The sequence below is a fragment of the Heterodontus francisci genome, chromosome 19 (genome assembly GCF_036365525.1).
Source record: "Heterodontus francisci isolate sHetFra1 chromosome 19, sHetFra1.hap1, whole genome shotgun sequence".
NCBI lineage: Eukaryota > Metazoa > Chordata > Chondrichthyes > Heterodontiformes > Heterodontidae > Heterodontus > Heterodontus francisci.
In genome coordinates, this window is record NC_090389.1 from 70,066,288 (window position 1) to 70,086,460 (window position 20,173).

The 20,173-nt window shown below is 40.3% G+C and overlaps 1 protein-coding gene across 1 annotated transcript in view; it reads right to left on the reverse strand.

Moving 5' to 3' along the window:
* Positions 1-20,173, reverse strand: part of iars1 (isoleucyl-tRNA synthetase 1) — a 216,003-nt gene that overhangs the window by 44,698 nt on the left and 151,132 nt on the right. The window contains exons 28-31 of the mRNA XM_068051875.1: positions 13,817-13,912; positions 9,386-9,562; positions 8,410-8,530; positions 6,405-6,530 (exon numbers count right to left, since the gene is read on the reverse strand). Coding sequence (XP_067907976.1) covers positions 6,405-6,530; positions 8,410-8,530; positions 9,386-9,562; positions 13,817-13,912 — 520 coding nt within the window. The remainder of the gene's footprint in view (positions 1-6,404; positions 6,531-8,409; positions 8,531-9,385; positions 9,563-13,816; positions 13,913-20,173) is intronic.

Below are 20,173 nucleotides of genomic sequence, written 5' to 3' on the forward strand. Positions count from 1 at the left end.
TGACCCCTTGTTCGAGATTCTCCCGCAAGGGGAAATGTCCTTTCCACATCCACCCTGTCAAGACCCCTCAGGTTCTTATATGTTTCAATCAAGTCACCTCTTACTCTTCTAAATTCCAGCGATACAAGCCGAGACTGTCCAATCTTACCTCGTAAGACAGTCCGCCCATTCCAGGTATTAGTCTAGTAAGCCTTCTCTGTACTGCCTCCAATGCATTTACATCTTTCCTTAAATAAGCAGACCAGTACTATACACAGTACTCCAGATGTGGTCTTCCCAATGCCCTCTTTAGCTGAAGCATAACCTTCCTACTTTTGTATTCAATTCCCCTCATGATAAACGATAACATTCGATTAGCTTTCCTAATTACGTGCTGTACCTACATAACAACCTTTTGCGGTTCATGCACCAAGACACCCAGATCCCTCTGCATCTCAGAGCTCTGCAATCTCTCACCATTTAAGACTTTATTTTTATTCTCAACAGCTAGCGAATTTAAAACCGAACCATTGTTAATTTTTGTGTGAATGTATGCGAATGCAGAAGTTAGATTTTTAAATAAGGAGTTATAAGGTCTTTAGACATAGGTTTATTTTAATAGCATTTAAGATTTAGTTGTTTTTCAACAAATAGGTAATTTGTTGTTGTCTAAGGATACTTGGTTTGGTCTGCTTCATTTTGGGGACACAAGCTTGATATGTCAAATACAAATCTTCTTGTCTATCTAAATTCAATCATTTAAATTTTTGTTGTACCGATCTACACAACAACACAACCATCGGAGCGCATTAAAACCTCTTTTCCACTTACCTTGTAACAAAGGTGACTGGCTAAAAAGGATAGAGAGAAAATGTAAAAACAAGTACAAATGCAAAACAGAAAAGCAGATTCAAACACCTCAATTATAAATAGATATTGTATAATGTTGACTGCATTCCCATTTTTTTTTTAAAACAAGGTTTGCCCTGCAGTAATGGCTTAGCATCTGCCACTGCAGTAAGATTGCAAAGTTTTTCTATTATTGCACTCCAATCAGGAAATGGTCTTCTATGACTGCTGGGAATTGTGACAGTGCACAGCAGTGTAAATAACAGTATTCCAGCAGCTCTTTGAGATAGAAAAGCTATGCAGAATCCAATTATTTTGAACAATGAAAGGATATATACATGTATAACTCATAGCCGGCTGTTACTAAAAAGGACATCAATATTGAGAACAATTAAGTGAAATAATAGCAAGAGATCTATTTGACTTTTTGAATGCATAGCATTCGTCATTGGTATCATTGAAGAACGCCTTGCAGGCCACACAGGTAGTGGCCCTCGAGGCTGCCTCCCTCAGGGAATCAATGCAAGTCTGTGTAGTGCTGCTTGAAGTGGTACTACCAGAACTGATTTTTGCTTCTATATCTCTACTTTTTTATGCTTTCCTTTCTACTTATTGTTGCAGTACCAGAAACTGATATTGGTATAATTTATTATCTTCACTTGGTCATAATGCAAACTATTCTTAATTCATATCTAGCACAGCTCATAGCGAATGTTGGGATATTTCAAATGTTAATGGAATTTATTCTTCACAGTCAGTCTAGTGTCAGAACTAAAACGGTTGACCTTTGGATTTTTAAAATGTATTTGTTCCTGGGATGTGGGTGACACTGGCAAAGGTGCATTTTTATTGCCAATCTCCAGATACCCTGAGGTGGTGGAATCTTATACTGACTGGATTTTGAACTGCTGCAGTTGTTATGGTGATGGCACTCCCACAATGTTGGTAAGTAACAAATTCAAGTTTTAACTTAGCAAAGGAATGCCAGTATATAACCAAACTAGGAGGGTATGTGAATTGGCAGACAACTTGGGAGGTAATGGGTGTTCCCATGAATGTGCATGATCATACTCTTTCAGTCATATAATGAGATACTTGGTCATTCTTCAATCTGCGTCAAGACCTGCACCTTAGGGACAGAAATATTGGTCTTATGCTGCTCTTATATTTTTGCTATGACAGGAGGTTGCTCAGAATCTGATGGCAGTGCTATATTATAAACAAGATGCTGCTAAATATTTCTGGTGGCATGGATACCCACTAAAACTGGTCGGCAGCCAGAAGCACAGAGATTAAGATTTATATTTCAGTGGTTCTGCTGAGTTTCTGAAATTCACCTCTCAATATAAGCACAACAAACTTCAGACCAGCGGCAGTCCCTGCATATTGTGGAAGCAATTCCACAATATAAAAATCACATCATGTGTTGGCTACCCGGTAAGCCCAAAACATTCATCATAGCATCTTAGCTAAGGCACAACCTTGTGATAGGTTATTCACAATACAAGATTAACTGTCAGTGACAGAAAGATCAACTCCAACACAGATTCACATCCACAAACCACTGGAGAGCAAAATCCTAATCTCAATTGGGCCTCATGGCTAGTGGAAAGACTGACACTGTCCATCAACTTTTGAAATTTTATACAGAGGATATTCAATAGGAAAAAGTGAGTTAGCAGGTCTTGACAAAAAGTTATCTGTGTACATTGTGTAAGATTTGGTGTTGTTGCTAGCTGCTTTTTGAAAATTTATTACATTAAGTGTCAATATTCTTAGCTGGCCTTGACCAAATATTCCTTCTGCCCTGCCAAATGAACCTTAGTGCTCCTATGAATATCTAGACTCAAAAAACATTCTGTAATGATGGCAACAAAATAAAAGCTGAAAATATTTTAAAATTTACTTTTGTTGCTATTCAAAAAGGAAAATGTAAGTTGACCAGTGTGATGCCCTTGAACAATAAATGCAATACTTTTGGAAAATCGAGAGACAAATCACTGTCCATATATCAATTAGCTAACAAATGTACTGGCCCAGAAAATTCTGCTCACCAGCTAAGCAATTCACTTGTAAAATGGAAGACACTTTCATTCACGATATAATTTATTATTGGTTTGAGGGCTGCCATATTTAAAACCTTATGACAGAGTTTGTTATGAAAATAATCACCATTGAAATATAAAGCCGTATTTCCACACAATTCTATTCAGCAGCAATGCGTCCTGCCTATCACACAAATGAGTAATGTAATATATGAATTTCAATGCCAGTGTGATGCTAGGTATATAAGCCGTACGTCCCAAAGACTGGCGGATGGTATTAAACATGTCCCTTCTGCTGTTCGCAACGGGCAAGGTACAGGCCATACCCAACCAGGCTGTGTGCTTTCAAAACTCAAAACAGTGTCCAACATTAGATGTGTTTCGGCGATTGGACAACATTTGCTAAATAATCCTCAGTATGCCAAGAATTACGCTGACAACCAATTTAAAATTGTCAGTGGGGCTCGCAGTGAGGCGCATTTGCGCGTACTAGAAGCTACATATATTAATTCACAGGGCCCTGTTCTTTGCAGACAGAAAGAATATATGCACACATTGTGCCTGTAAAAGTCAAACAAAATAAGCGACGGCCATTCGCTGGTTCATTCCTCAGGGCAATGCCTTGATGAATCAGAGTCGAACTGCCTAGTTTAAATTTCAAACGAAGCTTGGCAGTTAACTGTCAGTCACTGTTAACTGGTGCATTCTCCATGGCAACGCCTCGACCAGAGTTCGCTTGCCAACCAATCAGTGCACTCTTCTCATAAAGTACAAGTTTGCTGTTTTCCCTTACATTGGTATTCTTGTGGGTTGTCCTGATGAGTGCAAGATGAAAAGCTTCGACATAATGTCTCTATTTTCAGCAATACTCAAATTCTGTACTGCCAAATGACTATTTCAATGCAATTTCGTTTTACTTTTCAAACAAACTGTTCCTAAATTAAAACTCTCTGCTTTACATTCACACATTTCCAAGCGATCTTACCAATTCTCACTCTAGGTGGAGTGTATTTCCACGGGCACAAGGATGATAAAGCCATAGGGCCCTCCGAGTAGGCACAAAGCAAATTTCCTTCCCTTTTTTAAAAACAATGTTAACCAAATCGATCTCTCACGTTATAAAACTTGGATTGATTAAGGAATCACATACGACTAACTGTTTCATCTTGCAAAATGCAGCATACACTTTCCACTCCAAAGTTTCCAACATGGAAGACCCTTTCCCTCATTTGGAAGCACTGACATAACACCCAAAAAGCTTCCTTCTAAGGTCCTTGTGATCATACAGGCTACCTTAGCCAAAGTGCCCAGAAAAGATTGAATGAAATTAAAATACAGTTAAGTAGATTAAATTTCAGTCCAATTACTCGACCAGAAATTTCTAGGTAGTTTTGGGGTGGTTAGAATTTACTTTATCTTTTAATCTACTAATAAAACATTAGTTAAAAGATGTCTTACATTTTACATGAACATAATAAAAGTGATTAATCAGTCACAATTAATCCTAAAATCTTTAGAGTTAGATAAGATGTACATGTATTAAAATTGTGTATGTCTTAATTATGTAGCTTTAATAATGAAAATGTTTAAAGAATGTTTTAAAATGTTTAAAGAATCATTTTCTGTAACTCACGGTCATACTGTCAGCAAAAAGGCACTGTGGACCGAGAACATTCAACAGCTTAAAACTAACAAAAAATCAGTTCTTGAACAAATTCCATATTGTCAGCATAAGGAGATAAGAACTGAATAGAGCGTTTCATAGTTTTATTCATAATTACTGGCAGGTATCCTACTTAAGTCCCAATTAGACTGGTCTAGCAACCGACATCATAGAGTCTGAACCAATCATCAGGCCAAGCACAAGGTGGCCTGATGGCCAAAAAGGGTTAAAAGCCAGGGTCCATGATGCCTTGTTGCACAGATTCCAAAGAAGAACTCCAGCATGTGAAAAACCATCAACTCCTGCACACAGCAAAGAGAGAACAGAAGAACTGAAAGAGACTTCACGTCGTCTGCGACCAAAACTCGATCGGAAAACAGAACCATGAGAGCTATAAAGTCGTTCCCTGAATTTTGTTAAGTGTAGCCTGTTATTTCTTAATTAAGTTTTCCTGAATTACACCAAGCACCCTGTTACCATATTGGTCATAGTCTTGTTGGGACAAGAGTTAAAAGTGAGAAAGACTCTATAAGAGAAATCTCGCCTATAAATTGTTAAAATACTTTTAAATTTGCCCCATTCCACACCAGGTGGTGTTCATGTATTAACTTCAATAAAACGTACACTGCATTTTTATTAACTTTGCTGAGTAAAATTTTTTTTCTGTTAATCCCAATTTTGCTAATGCTTATTAATCAATAACACTGCATCTGCGTATTTGAATCTAATTAGAAAGCACAGCTATGACATAATGCTAGCCACCAAATAAACAAAAAAGCTTTAAAAAAATTAAATGTACCTATTATACTAAACTAAATACAACCTCATGCAGATCAGACAGTGCCTTCTGACTCACTTCCTACTATTTGAGTCAAATATTCTGCAATGATCTTAATTTTATTCTAAATTTACCCATTTAAACATACTACTGATATCTTTTACCAGAAACTATATTCATAAGAAATCTAGTAGCTCAGACATTTAAACCAGATAGTTGGAAGCATTTACAAGTTTGCAACACAGCCTACGAATTCTGATAAAATCATAAACTGCAACAGTAAAAACAAACGTTATGGCCCAAATCTTGCTGCAGCGAGCATCTCATGGTGTGTATTGTTAGTTAGACATCTTCCTGCACCCTTCAGTTCTGAAATGTTATGCCCTGCAAGCGGCTCGAAGTGAAAACTGATACCAGCAGGAGAAATGGGGCATCAGAAACTTTAGAGAATGACAAGACCTATATCTATTTCCTTACTCGATGTGATTGAAGGGTTGAGAAAGAAACAGAGAAAAATGGAAAAGGAGCATGAATCAGAGTGGGTGAATTAAAGTCATATCAGGTACAGAAAGAGAAATAAAAAGACTGGATTGAGAGAGACAGAAAAAAGGGGCCAGAATGGAAAAGAAAAAAAAAGTAATATTTTTTTTTCAATGTCCAAGAAGAATTTATGACATACAGGAATGAGACTCAACAATTTAAATAGCTACCCTTTTGACCTGAAGAGGTGGACTGGTAGTACATTAACAATTGTCATGTGATTAAAAGGATACTTGTTCAATACCTGCCCAACTTTCTGCGATGAATTTAAGTAGAGTTTAATGTGCAAATTCTTAAAAATAATTGAAGGCGAGCTGCCATTTATGCAAGGCAAATAGCAGAATGGCATAAATCAACCAGAATGTTATGGCAATTCATAACTTACCCCACATCTCTTCTTCGCCTGAACTTGCTGACCGATTTGTGCATTAGTAACAGGGTGCCTTGTGAAGTCACTGTTATTTTTCCAGAAAGACTTGGGCCAATATCTTACAAGGAACTAGTGGAGATTCACACAATATACAATTTCCAAAACTAGGTACATATTTACCACTTTTATCATGATAGATAGCGAATTTTGTTGTCTGCAGCTTAAATATGTTGATGATCACATTTTTCAGCTTAACGAAGTCCAGAATGTTATCTCCCTTTGGATTTTCCAGTAGTATCACACCATCTGAAATGTAAATCAAGATCTGTGTTTTAATAATGAGAACTGCAATGGTATTCCACAGTTTTGATTATACCTGAGAACAAAGCCTATTACAAATTTTGTATATGGCATGTGTCATTTTGTATTGGGGCTAATTGTGCATTAGGTGTCAGAACTGGAATTCTATATTCAGGGCTATTGATCCAAATTAGCAAACATTTTCTAGGTGGTTATTCAAGCTACATGGAAATATATTCATAAACAATAATCCAAATAAAATATCCTTCTTTAAAGTAGACTGTTATATTGACTCAGCTCTTTTCATGGTCAGCACTGTTTCTGACACTTGCATAAGACCATCATTATAGGAGTCGCCAAATCAAACTTGTGAGAAATCTACAGAGAAAAACCTTTTGTATACCTGATATTCTATTTATCTGATGTGGAGTTCACATACTAGCTCCAAATGGATCCAACCCATTTATTTAAGCCAATACGATTTATTTTCAGGTTGGTAAGAATCCAAGTTTTAGGGATTCTAAATGCATTCATGGGTATTCATGAGTTTAGGGCGGCACAGTGGTTAGCACCGCAGCCTCACAGCTCCAGCGACCTGGGTTCAATTCTGGGTACTGCCTGTGTGGAGTTTGCAAGTTCTCCCTGTGTCTGTGTGGGTTTTCGCCGGGTATTCCGGTTTCCTCCCACCACCAAAAGACTTGCAGGTTGATAGGTAAATTGGACATTATAAACTGCCCCTAGTATAGGTAGGTGGTAGGGGAATATAGGGACAGCTGGGGATGTGGTAGGAATATGGGATTAGTGTAGGATTAGTATAAATGGATGGTTGATGGTCGGCACAGACTCAGTGGGCCGAAGGGCCTGTTTCAGTGCTGAATCTCTAAATAAAAAAAAACAAAAATAAATAAATCGATGCACTGGTGAGCTTCCCACTCTTTTTCCTATCCATTACAGCACTGGCTTGCAGGATTACTCTCAGTCGAGTTGGAATAATTTCAACACCGACTGTAAGGTCTACTCCTCCAAGTAGAGTAATTAAACCAGGTTGCCTGGTCAAAATCAACATTACCTTAAATATTGTGGGCCTGCCTGCAAGTATCAGATTATTGAGTTTGCTGCACAGGATCAACTCTGTTCCAATCTCTGAAGTCAACTGAAACCAAAAGACAGCTTGCTTTTCTCAGCCAGCCTCAGGATAGTTACTAATTTTCAGACAACTGACAAGCATATGTTTCAGCCTTAGTTAGGCATACGGGAATGACAAACAACTCAGCAGCATAATGAATACAACTCTCCAAAAAATATGCAAGTGAATTGTCGACATCCTCCTGATCACAACGTTGACACATGCCAGTACCCACGGAATACTTGGCCTCCTGGTAACAGCTTCCAGCAGCTTTAATCCCTACCTTCAGAATTTTGTCAACAGCTATTTGGTAAACATCTACCCTTAGTGTGTATGTAGGACCTATGTAAGACACCTTACAACTTCTCAGTTGGCGTGATATGTCCAAGACCAATATTACACACCAGTATTACTCATTACCAATTGCTTAAAGCAGATCCTCATGAAAGGTACTTTGACAAAAGGCCTGCCATATTAAAAGTGCCACTCTAGGCTGCTCAGAAATAATTAATTCTAAGTTGGAGCCCACCCTTGCTAGAACTGTTCCCCTTTTTGTCACTAAACCACCTTACAGCTGGATGCTGAACCTCGCTCATGGACGAATGGAAGCCCTTCTATTGCTTGTTTAGGAGCTCCAAACTATGAAAGAGAATGATTTGAATCTTACACCAAAGTATAAACCAGGATGCAAATTGTAGGGTATCCTTCTATAAATATACAGCATATTGAATACAAAAACACAATGTTGCTAGTTATTACCTTGCTTTTTTCCATCTACAGAAACCTTGAGATTGACATATGCACACGTAATGCCCAAACCTGGAGCACAGATTGTTGAGGCTCCTTTCACAACAGTCAAATCCAGATGTGAACCCTTCAACTAACAATAGGAGAAGAATAAAGTTTATACTTCTTATTTTGACTTCCAGCACAATTTTCTGCTTTCAACTTTCCCCAACAATCATTAGCACTTTTTTTTTTAACAGGCAGATTGTTACAAGCCAAATTCCAAAGATGAAAAATGTTTGTTACAAACACAAAATAAAAAAAGATTAAAATCCTTTTAAGAACAAAATTTAGCTGTTCATGTACATCAGGCAGCTCCACATAGGCATACTTCATTCAAAGTTGCAGTCCTTGATAAAACAAATGAGTTGTTCAAAGAAGTGTTAGACCTTTCCCTTTCAGTCATTTCATTAGAATGGCCTGGAGGCAGGAAGACCTGGCAAATTTCTAATCTTCTTTCTTTGTGGTTTCTAACAAATAAAATTCACATTGTACACTATGAAAAATGCTTCACTTTTTCCATCCTTTCATCATTAGTTAATGCCCTATATAATATTCTCACTGGCTGGGAACAATAGATTCCTGCTCCTTGGTCAATCGTGCAATGAGGCTCACTTGCAGGAAGGGCCTCCTCTCATCTTACGTAGATTCTTAAAATTAACTGAATTACACTTTACTAAAAACTATAAATATCATATATTTAATAAATAAAAAGAAATCTATTAACAGACCAAAGGCTTCACTTTATACATAATAGGATATGCATAACTGATCTTCACTACGAAAATTGGTCAGCCTAACCTCATTGAGGTAAAACCCAGGAGAGCTATGCAACACTGAATTTAGCATTCATCTTTTCCTTGCATCAAATGTAACCATTTACATTTGAAACTATTGTGACTCCCTGACTAACAATGTGCAAGACAGGAATAAAGTTTGGAAGCTTTACCTGTGTTTTTTCCTGTATAATCACTCCAGCAGAAACTGGTACTGGGTAGGGCTTCAAAGAAGCTTTTACAGTTCCCAAGATAAAGTCAATGTGATCTTGAATAACATTATCCAAATACTCTCCTGTTGGCTGGGAGTTGTAATAAACAGTGATCTCGTCTGAGGGTACTAGATGCGCCTGTAAGTATAAATTTAATAAATTCCCTTATCATTTCTTGTAATGATTACTGGATCAAGTTTGATATTGAGAGCACTGACAAGATGGCACAGCTTGACTACTATTGTGCTACACCATGGAGTGACAGTAGGCTGCTAAGCATCTAAAAGTTCCCAATAATTTACTTCTGGAAGACATGAAGCAAATCAACTGTTTGTTCTGTAAATTAGCAAATTTTATTTTTATTTATTTAGAGATACAGCACTGAAACAGGCCCTTCGGCCCACCGAGTCTGTGCCGACCAAGAACCACCCATTTATACTAACCCTACAGTAATCCCATATTCCCCATCACCCACCTACACTTTACAATGGCCAATTTACCTATCACCTGCAAGTCTTTGGCGGTGGGAGGAAACCGGAGCACCCGGCGAAAACCCACGCGGTCACAGGGAGAACTTGCAAACTCCGCACAGGCAGTACCCAGAATTGAACCTGGGTCCCTGGAGCTGTGAGGCTGTGGTGCTAACAACTGCGCCACTGTACCACCCACAATGGAGAGCATCATGAGGAAATTAGCTTTTTTAAAATAATAACAAGGGGTCCCAAATAGGGATCCAAAAATATAATAAAAAGATAGTGTACTTGTGCATTAAAAAGGATAGAAATTTACCACTTTCATCTAAATATCAATTTTCAACAGGTTAGAATTGTACACTGAACAATTTTTTCACATTTGCATTCTTATAAATAGAATATCAAGTAGCAATAAGAGATGTTACTACATAATTTTTTTTTTTAATTATTAATGAAAACATAAACCGGGACATCATGAGAAACATAGTATGATAAACATCTTCACTTGTTCTCACTTCAGGTGAAAACTGATCACTTCAGATCAATAAAACCTTTATATGGCACATTATCAACAATAAAATCATCTTGAAGCATTGAAAACACTGATTAAAACTTCAGGAAGCACTGTATTTACCACATTAACTGAATGCAGCAACAGGACACTTTGGAAGCCATAATGTGAAAATTATCAGATATATCCAGATAAAATGAATAAAAGTAACCCTCAAAATTTAGAATTTCTTGTAAACTCCACCTTCCCCAGTTAAAAGATTATTTTTAGTATTCTGAATAGCTAATAGGTACAGATCATTGAACAAAAATCCAACTGCAAGGAAAATAGTGGCATGTAATCATTAATAGCAAGCAAATTTCAATAATCAATATTATGATATGAAACACAAGAAATTGACTTTGAAAAGAAATAAACTATTTAATATAGTGGGCTTCAAAAGTAGAGCTGCCAAAAACCTGCAAATACAACATAAGTGATCAAACCCATATAATTATAGCATTCAATATGCAGCAATATGTGAGATTGAGTAATCCACTTAAAAAAAAACTGTGGCTTCATGATGATTGAACCCCCTAGGGTTTTCATAGAATGTGCTACCTGGTCCCAATTTTGACAAATGTGAGCAAATATAAGTTACTTTAATCAGCTTAGACACCAATCATTTTCTGCCCTCCAGAAAAAATAAAAATGAGCTGACAGAAAATGTCTACTGAATACAAGCTCATTCTAGCAGGCTATTAACTTCTCCAGTTTTCACTCTTAACAAAAAGCTGTTTAAAAAAAAAAGCTAAAACCTATTTAAATAAAGCTAGAAAATTCTCTGAACACTCCAGTATTTCTTCTCAGCTACACATCAAAAATGTTAAATTTGCTCACTTAACAATCTTTATGAACTATTAAAAAACAAAAGTCAGCATGCACCAACTGAATATAACTAATTTGCAGAAAAATAACTACACACATTTATTGAAAATATTAAATAGTTATGTACCAGTAAACTGTCTGCAGAGGATTACAAAAGAATAAGGTATTTCGAAGTTCAGATAAATTTATAAATGATTTATGTTAACCCCACACTGTAGATTGTGGTATTTTTTAAAATTTACAAACTGAGGAACTACTTACCATTTTCTGTATTTTGTCATAAAAACCCAAGAATTATGAGCAGGGGCCCTTCAGTCTGATCTATCATTCAATAAGATCATGGCTGAATTCTTATATCAACTTCACTTTCCCACCCTATCCCCATATCCCCGATTCCCTTAGTTCCCAAGAATCTATCAATGTCAGTCTTGAAAACACTCAATGATTAAGCAGTCACAGCCGTCTGGGATGGAGAGTTCCAACTATCAGCTGGGGCGTTACACAATCTCTGGTTTGACAAGCAGCAATGCTGGTATTAATTTAACAGATGATTACTTGGGAATATGGTGGCTTGTACCTAGGACATGCCTTTTCTGAAGAAATCTAGTAAATCAGTACTATGATGCATCTATAATTGTCTCAATAAAGAAAATCGTTAACTAGCAATACGGTTTATGAATTCATCTCAGAAGTTCTCCCGATGAAACATCCATTTCAGCTGGTGACCATCTAAGCCAGACAGACAAGCTCCCAGAATCAAAGCTCTGTGTGAGCTCTATAGACAGTAACTAAAAGTTAAATAAAAGCAAAATACTGCAGATGCTGGAAATCTGAAATAAAAAGAAGAAATGCTGGAAATACTCAGCAGGTCTGGCAGCATCTGTGGAGAGAGAAGCAGAGTTAACGATTCAGGTCAGTGACCCTTCATCAGAACTGGCAAAGGTTAGAAATGCAATAGGTTTGAAGCAAATAAAGCGGGGGTGGGGCAAGAAATAACAACGGCAAGGTATTGATAGGACAAGGTCACAGAGAATAACTGATCAGAAGGTCATAAAGCAAAGGCAAACTGTATGTTAATGGTGTGTTCAAAGTCAAAGCGTAGTGCAGAGAGGGTGTTAATGGACAGAAAAATGAACAGCCCTGGCCCAAAGCACAAACATGAAAAAACAGTGGGTAGGCACATGGTAAGAAAAATGAATGATGAAACAAACTAAAATAAAAGAAAAAAATAACTGAAATTAAAAAGGGGGAGCCAATCATGCTCTGAAATTATTGAACTCAATGTTCAGTCCAGCAGGCTGTAATGTGCCTAATCAGCACATGAGATGCTGTTCCTCGAGCTTGCGCTAATGCTCACTGGAACACTGCAGCAAGCCCAGGACAGATATGTGGGCATGACAGCATGGGGATGTGCTGAAATGGAAAGCAACTGGAAGCTCGGGGTGATGCTTTCGGACTGAGTGGAGGTGTTCCGCAAAGTGCTCACCCAATCTGCATTTGGTCTCCCCAGTGTAGCGGAGATCGCATTGTGATCAGCGAATACAGTATACTACATTGAAAGAAGTACAAGTAAATCGCTGCTTCACCTGAAAGGAGTGTTTGGGGCCTTGGTTAGTGAGGATGCAAAAGTGCAGGTATTACACCTCCTGCGATTGCATGGAAAGGTGCCGTGGGAAGGGGATGAGGTGTTGGGGGTAATGAAGGAGTGGACCAGGGTGCCACAGAGGGAAAGATCCTTTTGGAATGCTGACAGGGGAGGGGAGGGGAGGGGAAGATGTGTTTGGTAGTGGCATCATGCTGGAGGTGGCAGAAATGGTGGAGGATGATCCTTTGGATGCGAAGGCTGGTGGGGTGGAAAGTGAGGACAAGGGGAACCCTGCTGCGGTTCAGGGAGGGAGGGGAAGGGGTGAGGGTAGAGGTGCGGGAAATGGGCCAGACCCAGTTGAGGGCCCTGTCAACCACAGTGAGGGGGAATGTTTGGTTGAGGAAAAAGGAAGACATATCAGAAGTGCTGTCGCGGAAGGTTGCATCATCAGCGCAGATGCGTCGGAGACGGAGAAACTGGGAGAATGGAATGGAGTCCTTACAGGAGGGTAGGGTGTGAAGAAGTGTAGTCGCGGTAGCTGTGGGAGTCAGCGGGCATATAATGAATATTAGTAGACAGCCTATCCCCAGAGATGTAGACAGAGAAGTCGAGGAAGAGAACTGTCGGAGATGGAGTTTTTAAATTGAAAGTTAAAATTGGGTTCAGCAGCTCCAGGATGAGTTTGAGAATGGGGAAAATATCAGGCTAGGTTCATTGTCCCAAAATCTATGCTCAAATTTGTGAATGGACACAGGATTGAGCTCTGTTGTGGTGCCGTGCTGCCATGAGGAGATACTCTGCCAACCAGTATCTTGGCTCACATGGGAAGAACAGTCAGTTGGGTGAGATTCTGGCAGGTACCACGTGTTAGTGGAATTGCACTGCAGCAAGGAATCTATGCCTTCTGAAAAATGTCAGGAATAGAAGAAAGGGGGAGACAAGAAAAAAAAACTTGCCTTCTTTCGAAGCTTTTGGATACGATTTATAACCTCTCGTGCAACTCCTTCATCCACCATTGACTGGTCAGGTGTGACATCTAAAAGAACCAAAGCCTAAAAGAAAACAAAATCTTTTAGTAAGATAAAAAAACGTACACAGGACCTTCTGTACGGTGAGGTAGCTGGGCCAGACAACCAGTGGGATGCCCGAAGCTCCGCTTCAAGGATTCTTGCAAGCATGACATGAAGGCCCTAAATGTCGACCATCGAACTTGGCAGTCACTAACTGGCGAAAGAGGGAAATGGCGACACATCCTGTGGACTGGTGTGCACTAGCACAACAACCAGTGACTACAACAGCTTAGTAATAGGCGCCAATGCCGAAAACAATTCACTATTTCACTTGGCAGCTTCACGTACGGCACTTGTGGCAGAACCTGCTTCTCATGAATTGGCCTTCACAGCCATCAGCAAAGGTGCGCCAAGAGAAGACATCCCACCTAAATGGATTGTTTGCTGCATGTCCACCATCTTTCGTAGATGGAAGGATGCCAACAACAACAGGGGCTCTATAACGATCAAAACAAACATGTAAGGAACAAAAGCAAAATACTACAGATGATCAAAATCTGAAATAAAAACAGAAAATGCTGGAAATAGTCAGCAGGTCTGGCAGCATCAATGGAGACAAAAAGCGTGAACATTTCAGGTTAATGACCTTGCCGCAGAACTGGAAAAAATGTTAGAAATGTAACAGGTTTAAGCAAATAAAAAGGCTAAGGTAAGGGGGTTGGGGAGATCAAAAGGCAAGGTCTGTGATAAGGTGGAAGGCAGGAGAGATTAAATGAGAAAAGGGATAAAGGTGAAATGCAGAAGGGAGCAATAATAGTGCAAGTAAAGAAACAAAAGACAAGTCTGGGGGATGTGTGCATATGAAAAGCAGAAAGGTCATTGACCTGAAACATAAACTCTGATTCGCTCTCCACAGATGCTGTCAAACCTGAGTATTTTCAGCATTTTCTGTTATTATGTAAAGAATATATGTATCATAGAAGTGTCAGAGTCAGCATATTCTTAAATAATATCATAAAAGCAAAATACTGCAGATGCTGGAAATCTGAAATAAAAACAAGAAATACTGGAATCACTCAGCAGGTCTGGCAGCATCTGTGGAAAGAGAAGCAGAGTTAACGTTTCGGGTCAGTGACCCTTCATCGGACCCTTCATCCCTCAATTGGTTGAGGGATGAATGTTAGCCAGGATAGTTGGAGAATTTCCTTTCAATTGTGTCATAGGATTTTTTCTTTTAATGTACAGCTTGAGGCCTTCCCCCCTGCAGTATTTCCTTTTTGCCATATATCAACTTTACAGCATGGCCCTGGATCTTGCACTTAAGCCAGAGGGAGCAGTTTTGTTTCATGCTCAAGAGTTCTGAACATTTTTATAAGACACAAGCTTGGGACAAACTGCAATGGGACTTTGTTGTTAGCAATGAAAGATGAGAAAGACCTGATGCAATTTGGTCATTTTCAGCACAAAAGCAAAGGATAGCACGTTTAGAGAGGTGGTCACAAGCAGGTAATGGCAGCACAGACAGAAAAGGGATGGATGACCACCAGGCGGAGTAGTAGGCACAGGCAGGTAGTACAGGAGTCCCCTGTGCCGATCCCCCTCTCAAACAGATATACCGCTTTGGATACTGTTGGTGGGGGATGGCCTCCCAGGGGAAAGCAACACCAGCGAGCTCCGTGGCACCAGGGATGGCTCTGCTGCACAGCAGGGCTGAAAATGGAGTGGAAGAGCTACAGTGATAGGAGATTCTATCGTAAGGGGTACAGATGGGCATTTCTGCAGTCGCAAATGCGACTCCAGGATGGTATGTTGCCTCCCCGGTGCTAGGGTCAAGGATGTCACGGAGCGGCTGCAGGACAATCTGAAGGGGGAGGGTGAGCAGCCAGATGTCGTGGTACACATTGGTACCAACGACATAGGTAAAAAAAGGGATGAGGTCCTGCAACAAGAATTTAGGAAGCTAGGTAGCAGATTAAAAAGCAGGACCTCTAAGGTTGTAATCTCTGGATTACTCCCGTTGCCACGTGCTAGTGAGTTTAGAAATAGGATAGAGCAGATGAATGCGTGGCTGAGGAGATGGTGCAGGAGGGAGGGCTTTAGTTTCCTGGATCACTGGCTCTGTTTGTGGCAAAGGTGGGCCCTGTACAGGTTGGACAGGTTGCACCTGAACCGGAATGGGACAAGCATCCTTGCTGGGAGGTTTGCTAGCGCTGTTGGGGGGGTGTTTAAACTAATTTGGCAGGGGGATGGGATAGAGAGTGGAGGTACAGTAGGGGGTAATATAGAACAGAAAGTGAGTCTGTCTGGAAAGCAAAGCAAATATAGACCTGCGAAGGCACAAGTAAAAAATGCAAGGTTGGATTGCATCTATTTCAATGCAAGGAGTCTTACTAGTAAAGCAGATGAATTGAGGGCGCTGATTAGCACATGGGATTAAGATATTATTGCTATCACAGAGACATGGTTGAGGGAGGGGCAGGACTGGGAGCTCAATATTCCAGGGTATAGAATCTTCAGGCGCGACAGGGGAGGGGATAAAACAGGAGGTGGCATTGCACTGTTGATCAAGGAGTCAATTACTGCAGTAAGGAGGGATGATATCTTAGAAGGTTCCTCAAATTAGGTCATTTGTGTAGAACTTAAAAACAAAAAGGGGGCAATCATTTGGCTGGGCGTGTACTACAGGCCTCCAAACAGTCAGGAAGAGATAGAGGAGCAGATATGTAGGCAAATCTCTCAGAGGTGCAAAAATAACAGGATAATAATAGTAGGGGATTTCAACTTCCCCAATATTAACTGGGATAGTAGTCTTAGTGCAAAAGGCTTAAAGGGGGCAGAACTATTAAAATGCATACAGGAGAGCTTTATGAGCCAGAATGTAGAAAGTCCTACAAGAGAAGGGGCAGTACTGGACCTAATCCTAGGGAATGAAGCCGGTCAAGTGGTAGAAGTGTCAGTGGGGGAGCATTTCGGGGATAGTGACCATAACTCTAAGATTTAAGGTAGTTATTGAAAAGGACAAAGATGGACCAGAAACAAAGGTACTAAATTGGGGGACGGCCGATTTCAATATGATAAAACAGAATCTGGCCAAAGCGGACTGGGAGCAGCTACTTGTAGGAAAGTCTACATCACATCAGTGGGAGTCATTCAAAGAGGAAATTGTGAGAGTTCAAAGCCAACATGTACCCGTTAAGGTGAAGGGTAGGATTAACAGGCCCAGGGAAGCCTAGATGACAAGGGATAGAGGATTGGATCAGGAAAAAAAAAGGAGGGTTACGGCAGATCCCAAGCGCTGAAAACAGCGGAGGCACTCGAGGAGTATAGAAAGTGTAGGGTGGCACTTAAAAATGTAATTAGGAGAGTGAAGAGGGGACATGAAAAAACACTGGCAGGCAAGATAAAGGAAAATCCTAAGGTGTTTTATAAGTATATTAAGGGTAAGAGGATAACCAGGGAAAGAGTGGGGCCTATTAGGGACCAACGTGGCAATCTTTGCGTGGAGCAGGAGGACAAAGGTGCAGTTTTAAATGATTACTTTTCATCTGTGTTCACTATGGAGAAGGACGATGTAGGTGTAGAGATCAGGGAGGGGGATTGTGATATACTTGAATATATTAGCATTGAAAGGGAGGAAGTATTAGCCGTTTTAGCAGGCTTAAAAATGAATAAATCCTCAGGACTAAATGAGATGTATCCAGGCTGTTATGTGAGGCAAGAGAGGAGATAGCAGGGGCTTTGACACAAATTTTCAAATCCTCTCTGGCTACAGAAGAGGTACCAGAGGACTGGAGGACAGCCAATGTGGTACCATTATTCAGGAAGGGTAGCAGGGATAAACCAGGTAACTACAGGCCAGTGAGTCGAACATCAGTGGTTGGGAAACTATTGGAAAAAATTCAGAGGGACATGATTAATCTCCACTTGGAGAGGCAGGGATTAATCAGGGATGGTCAGCATGGCTTTGTCAGGGGGAGATCATGTCTAACTAACTTGATTGAGTTTTTCGAGGAGGTGACTAGATGTATAGATGAGGGAAAAGCAGTTGATGTAGTATACATGGACTTCAGAAAGGCTTTTGATAAGGTCCCACATGGGAGATTGGTTAAGAAGGTCCCCATGGGACCCAGGGCAATTTAGCAAATTGGATCCAAAATTGGCTTAGTGACAGGAGGCAGAGGGTAATGGTCGAGGGCTGTTTTTGCGATTGGAAGCCTGTGTACCTCAGGGATCAGTGCTGGGACCCTTGCTGTTTATAGTGTACATTAATGATTTAGATGTAAATATAGGAGGTATGATCAGTAAGTTCGCAGATGACACGAAAATTGGTGACGTTGTAAATAGTGAGGATATCCTTAGATTACAGGGAGATATTGATGGGCTGGTAAGATGGGCGGAGCAGTGGCAAATGGAATTTAATCCTGAAAAGTGTGAGGTGATGCATTTTGGGAGGACTAACAAGGCAAGGGAATATACATGGATGGTAGGACCCTAGGAAGTACAGAAGGTCAGAGGAACCTTGGTGTACTTGTCCACAGATCACTGAAAGCAGCAGCACAGGTAGATAAGATGGTTAGGAAGGCATATGGGATACTTGCCTTTATTAGCCGAGGCACAGAATATAACAGCAGGGAGGTTATGATGGAGTTGTATAAAATGCTAGTTAGGCCACAGCTGGAGTACTGTGTACAGTTCTGGGCACCACACTACAGGAAGGAGAGGCTGCAGAGGAGATTCACCAGGATGTTGTCTGGGCTGGAGCATTTCAGCTATGAAGAGAGACTGAAAAAGCTAGGGTTGTTTTCCTTGGAGCAGAGAAGGCTGAGCGGGGACATGATTGAGGTGCACAAGATTATGAGAGGCATTGATAGGTTAGATAGGAAGAAACTTTTTTCCTTAGCGGAGGGGTCAAGAACCAGGGGGCATAGATTTAGGGTAACGGTAGGAGGTTTAGTGGGGATTTGAGGAAAATTCTTTTCACCCAGCGGGTGGTCGGAATCAACGCACTGCCTGAAGAGGTGGAGGAGGCAGGAACCCTCACAACATTTAGGAAGTATTTAGATGAGCACTTGAAACACCATAGCATACAAGGCTATGGGCCAAGTGCAGCAATATGGGATTAGAATAGTTGGGTGCTAGATGGCCGGCACAGACACGATGGGCCAAAGGGCTTATGACTCTATGACTATTGTTCAGGTTGAAGTTGGCATTAACAGCATTTCAAGTAGCACTTCTGATCAAAAATTGGGAGAAATGCTACTTGTAACTTCCAATTAATATGTTAGAGATCCCATCTTGAGCCAACTAAATCCACAATACTGCACTTAATGGCACCGACTCCCAGTTGGCTCATTGCTGGAGCTGTTCAATTCACGGATCTCAACTAAGGAACTACAATTGGCCAGAGCATCATGGGTTAGGAAGATAGGGCAGAGGACATGAACCAGGATTTTTGCATCTGATCAGTATCCAGCAGACTTTTGTTTGAATGGACAGTGGGTGAGAAAAGGATTGATTTTGGATCAATGCCCTTCAATACTGTAATATTTTGTTGACACCCATTGTCTGGACTCAAACATAAATGGCTACCTGGGCAAAATAGGGCCAGCTAATGCCCACTGATCCAATTAGAATAAAAGTACTTAACTGGAAGAGGGCTAATTTCAGCGACCATGAAGGAGGAATTGGTCCGGGTAAATTGGAGTCAAAAACTGGTAGGCAGAAAAGCAATGGAGCTATGGGCAGTTTTTAAAAGAGATAGTTCGGGTACAGTCGAGGCACATTCCCACAAGGGAAAGGAAGAGTAACCAAAGTCAGAGCTCCCTGGATGACAAAGGAGTTAGAGAGTAGGATGAAGCAGAAAAGGGGCAAATGACAGATTTCAGCTTAATAACAAAGGGAGAATCAGGCAGAATATAAAAGGTAGTGGAGAAGTGATACAGGAAATAAGAGGGGCAAAAAAACAGCATGAGAATAGATTGATGGCCCTAACATAAAAGGGAATCCAAAGGTCTTCTATAGGAATATTAATAAAAGGATTGTCAGAAGAGTGGTGGGCTTAGAAACCAAAATGGAGATCTACTGGGGGAGACAGAAGGCATAGCTAAGGTATCAAATGAATAATTTGCATCAGTGCTTACAGAGTAAGAGGACTTTGCCAAAGCTACTGTAAACTAGGAGTTTGCCAGGATACTGGATGGGATAAAAATAGCTAAAGAGGAGGTACTAGAAAAGGCTGGCAGTACTTAAGTGGATTAGTCATCTGGTCCAAATGGGATGCACCCTAAGTTGCTACGGGAAGTA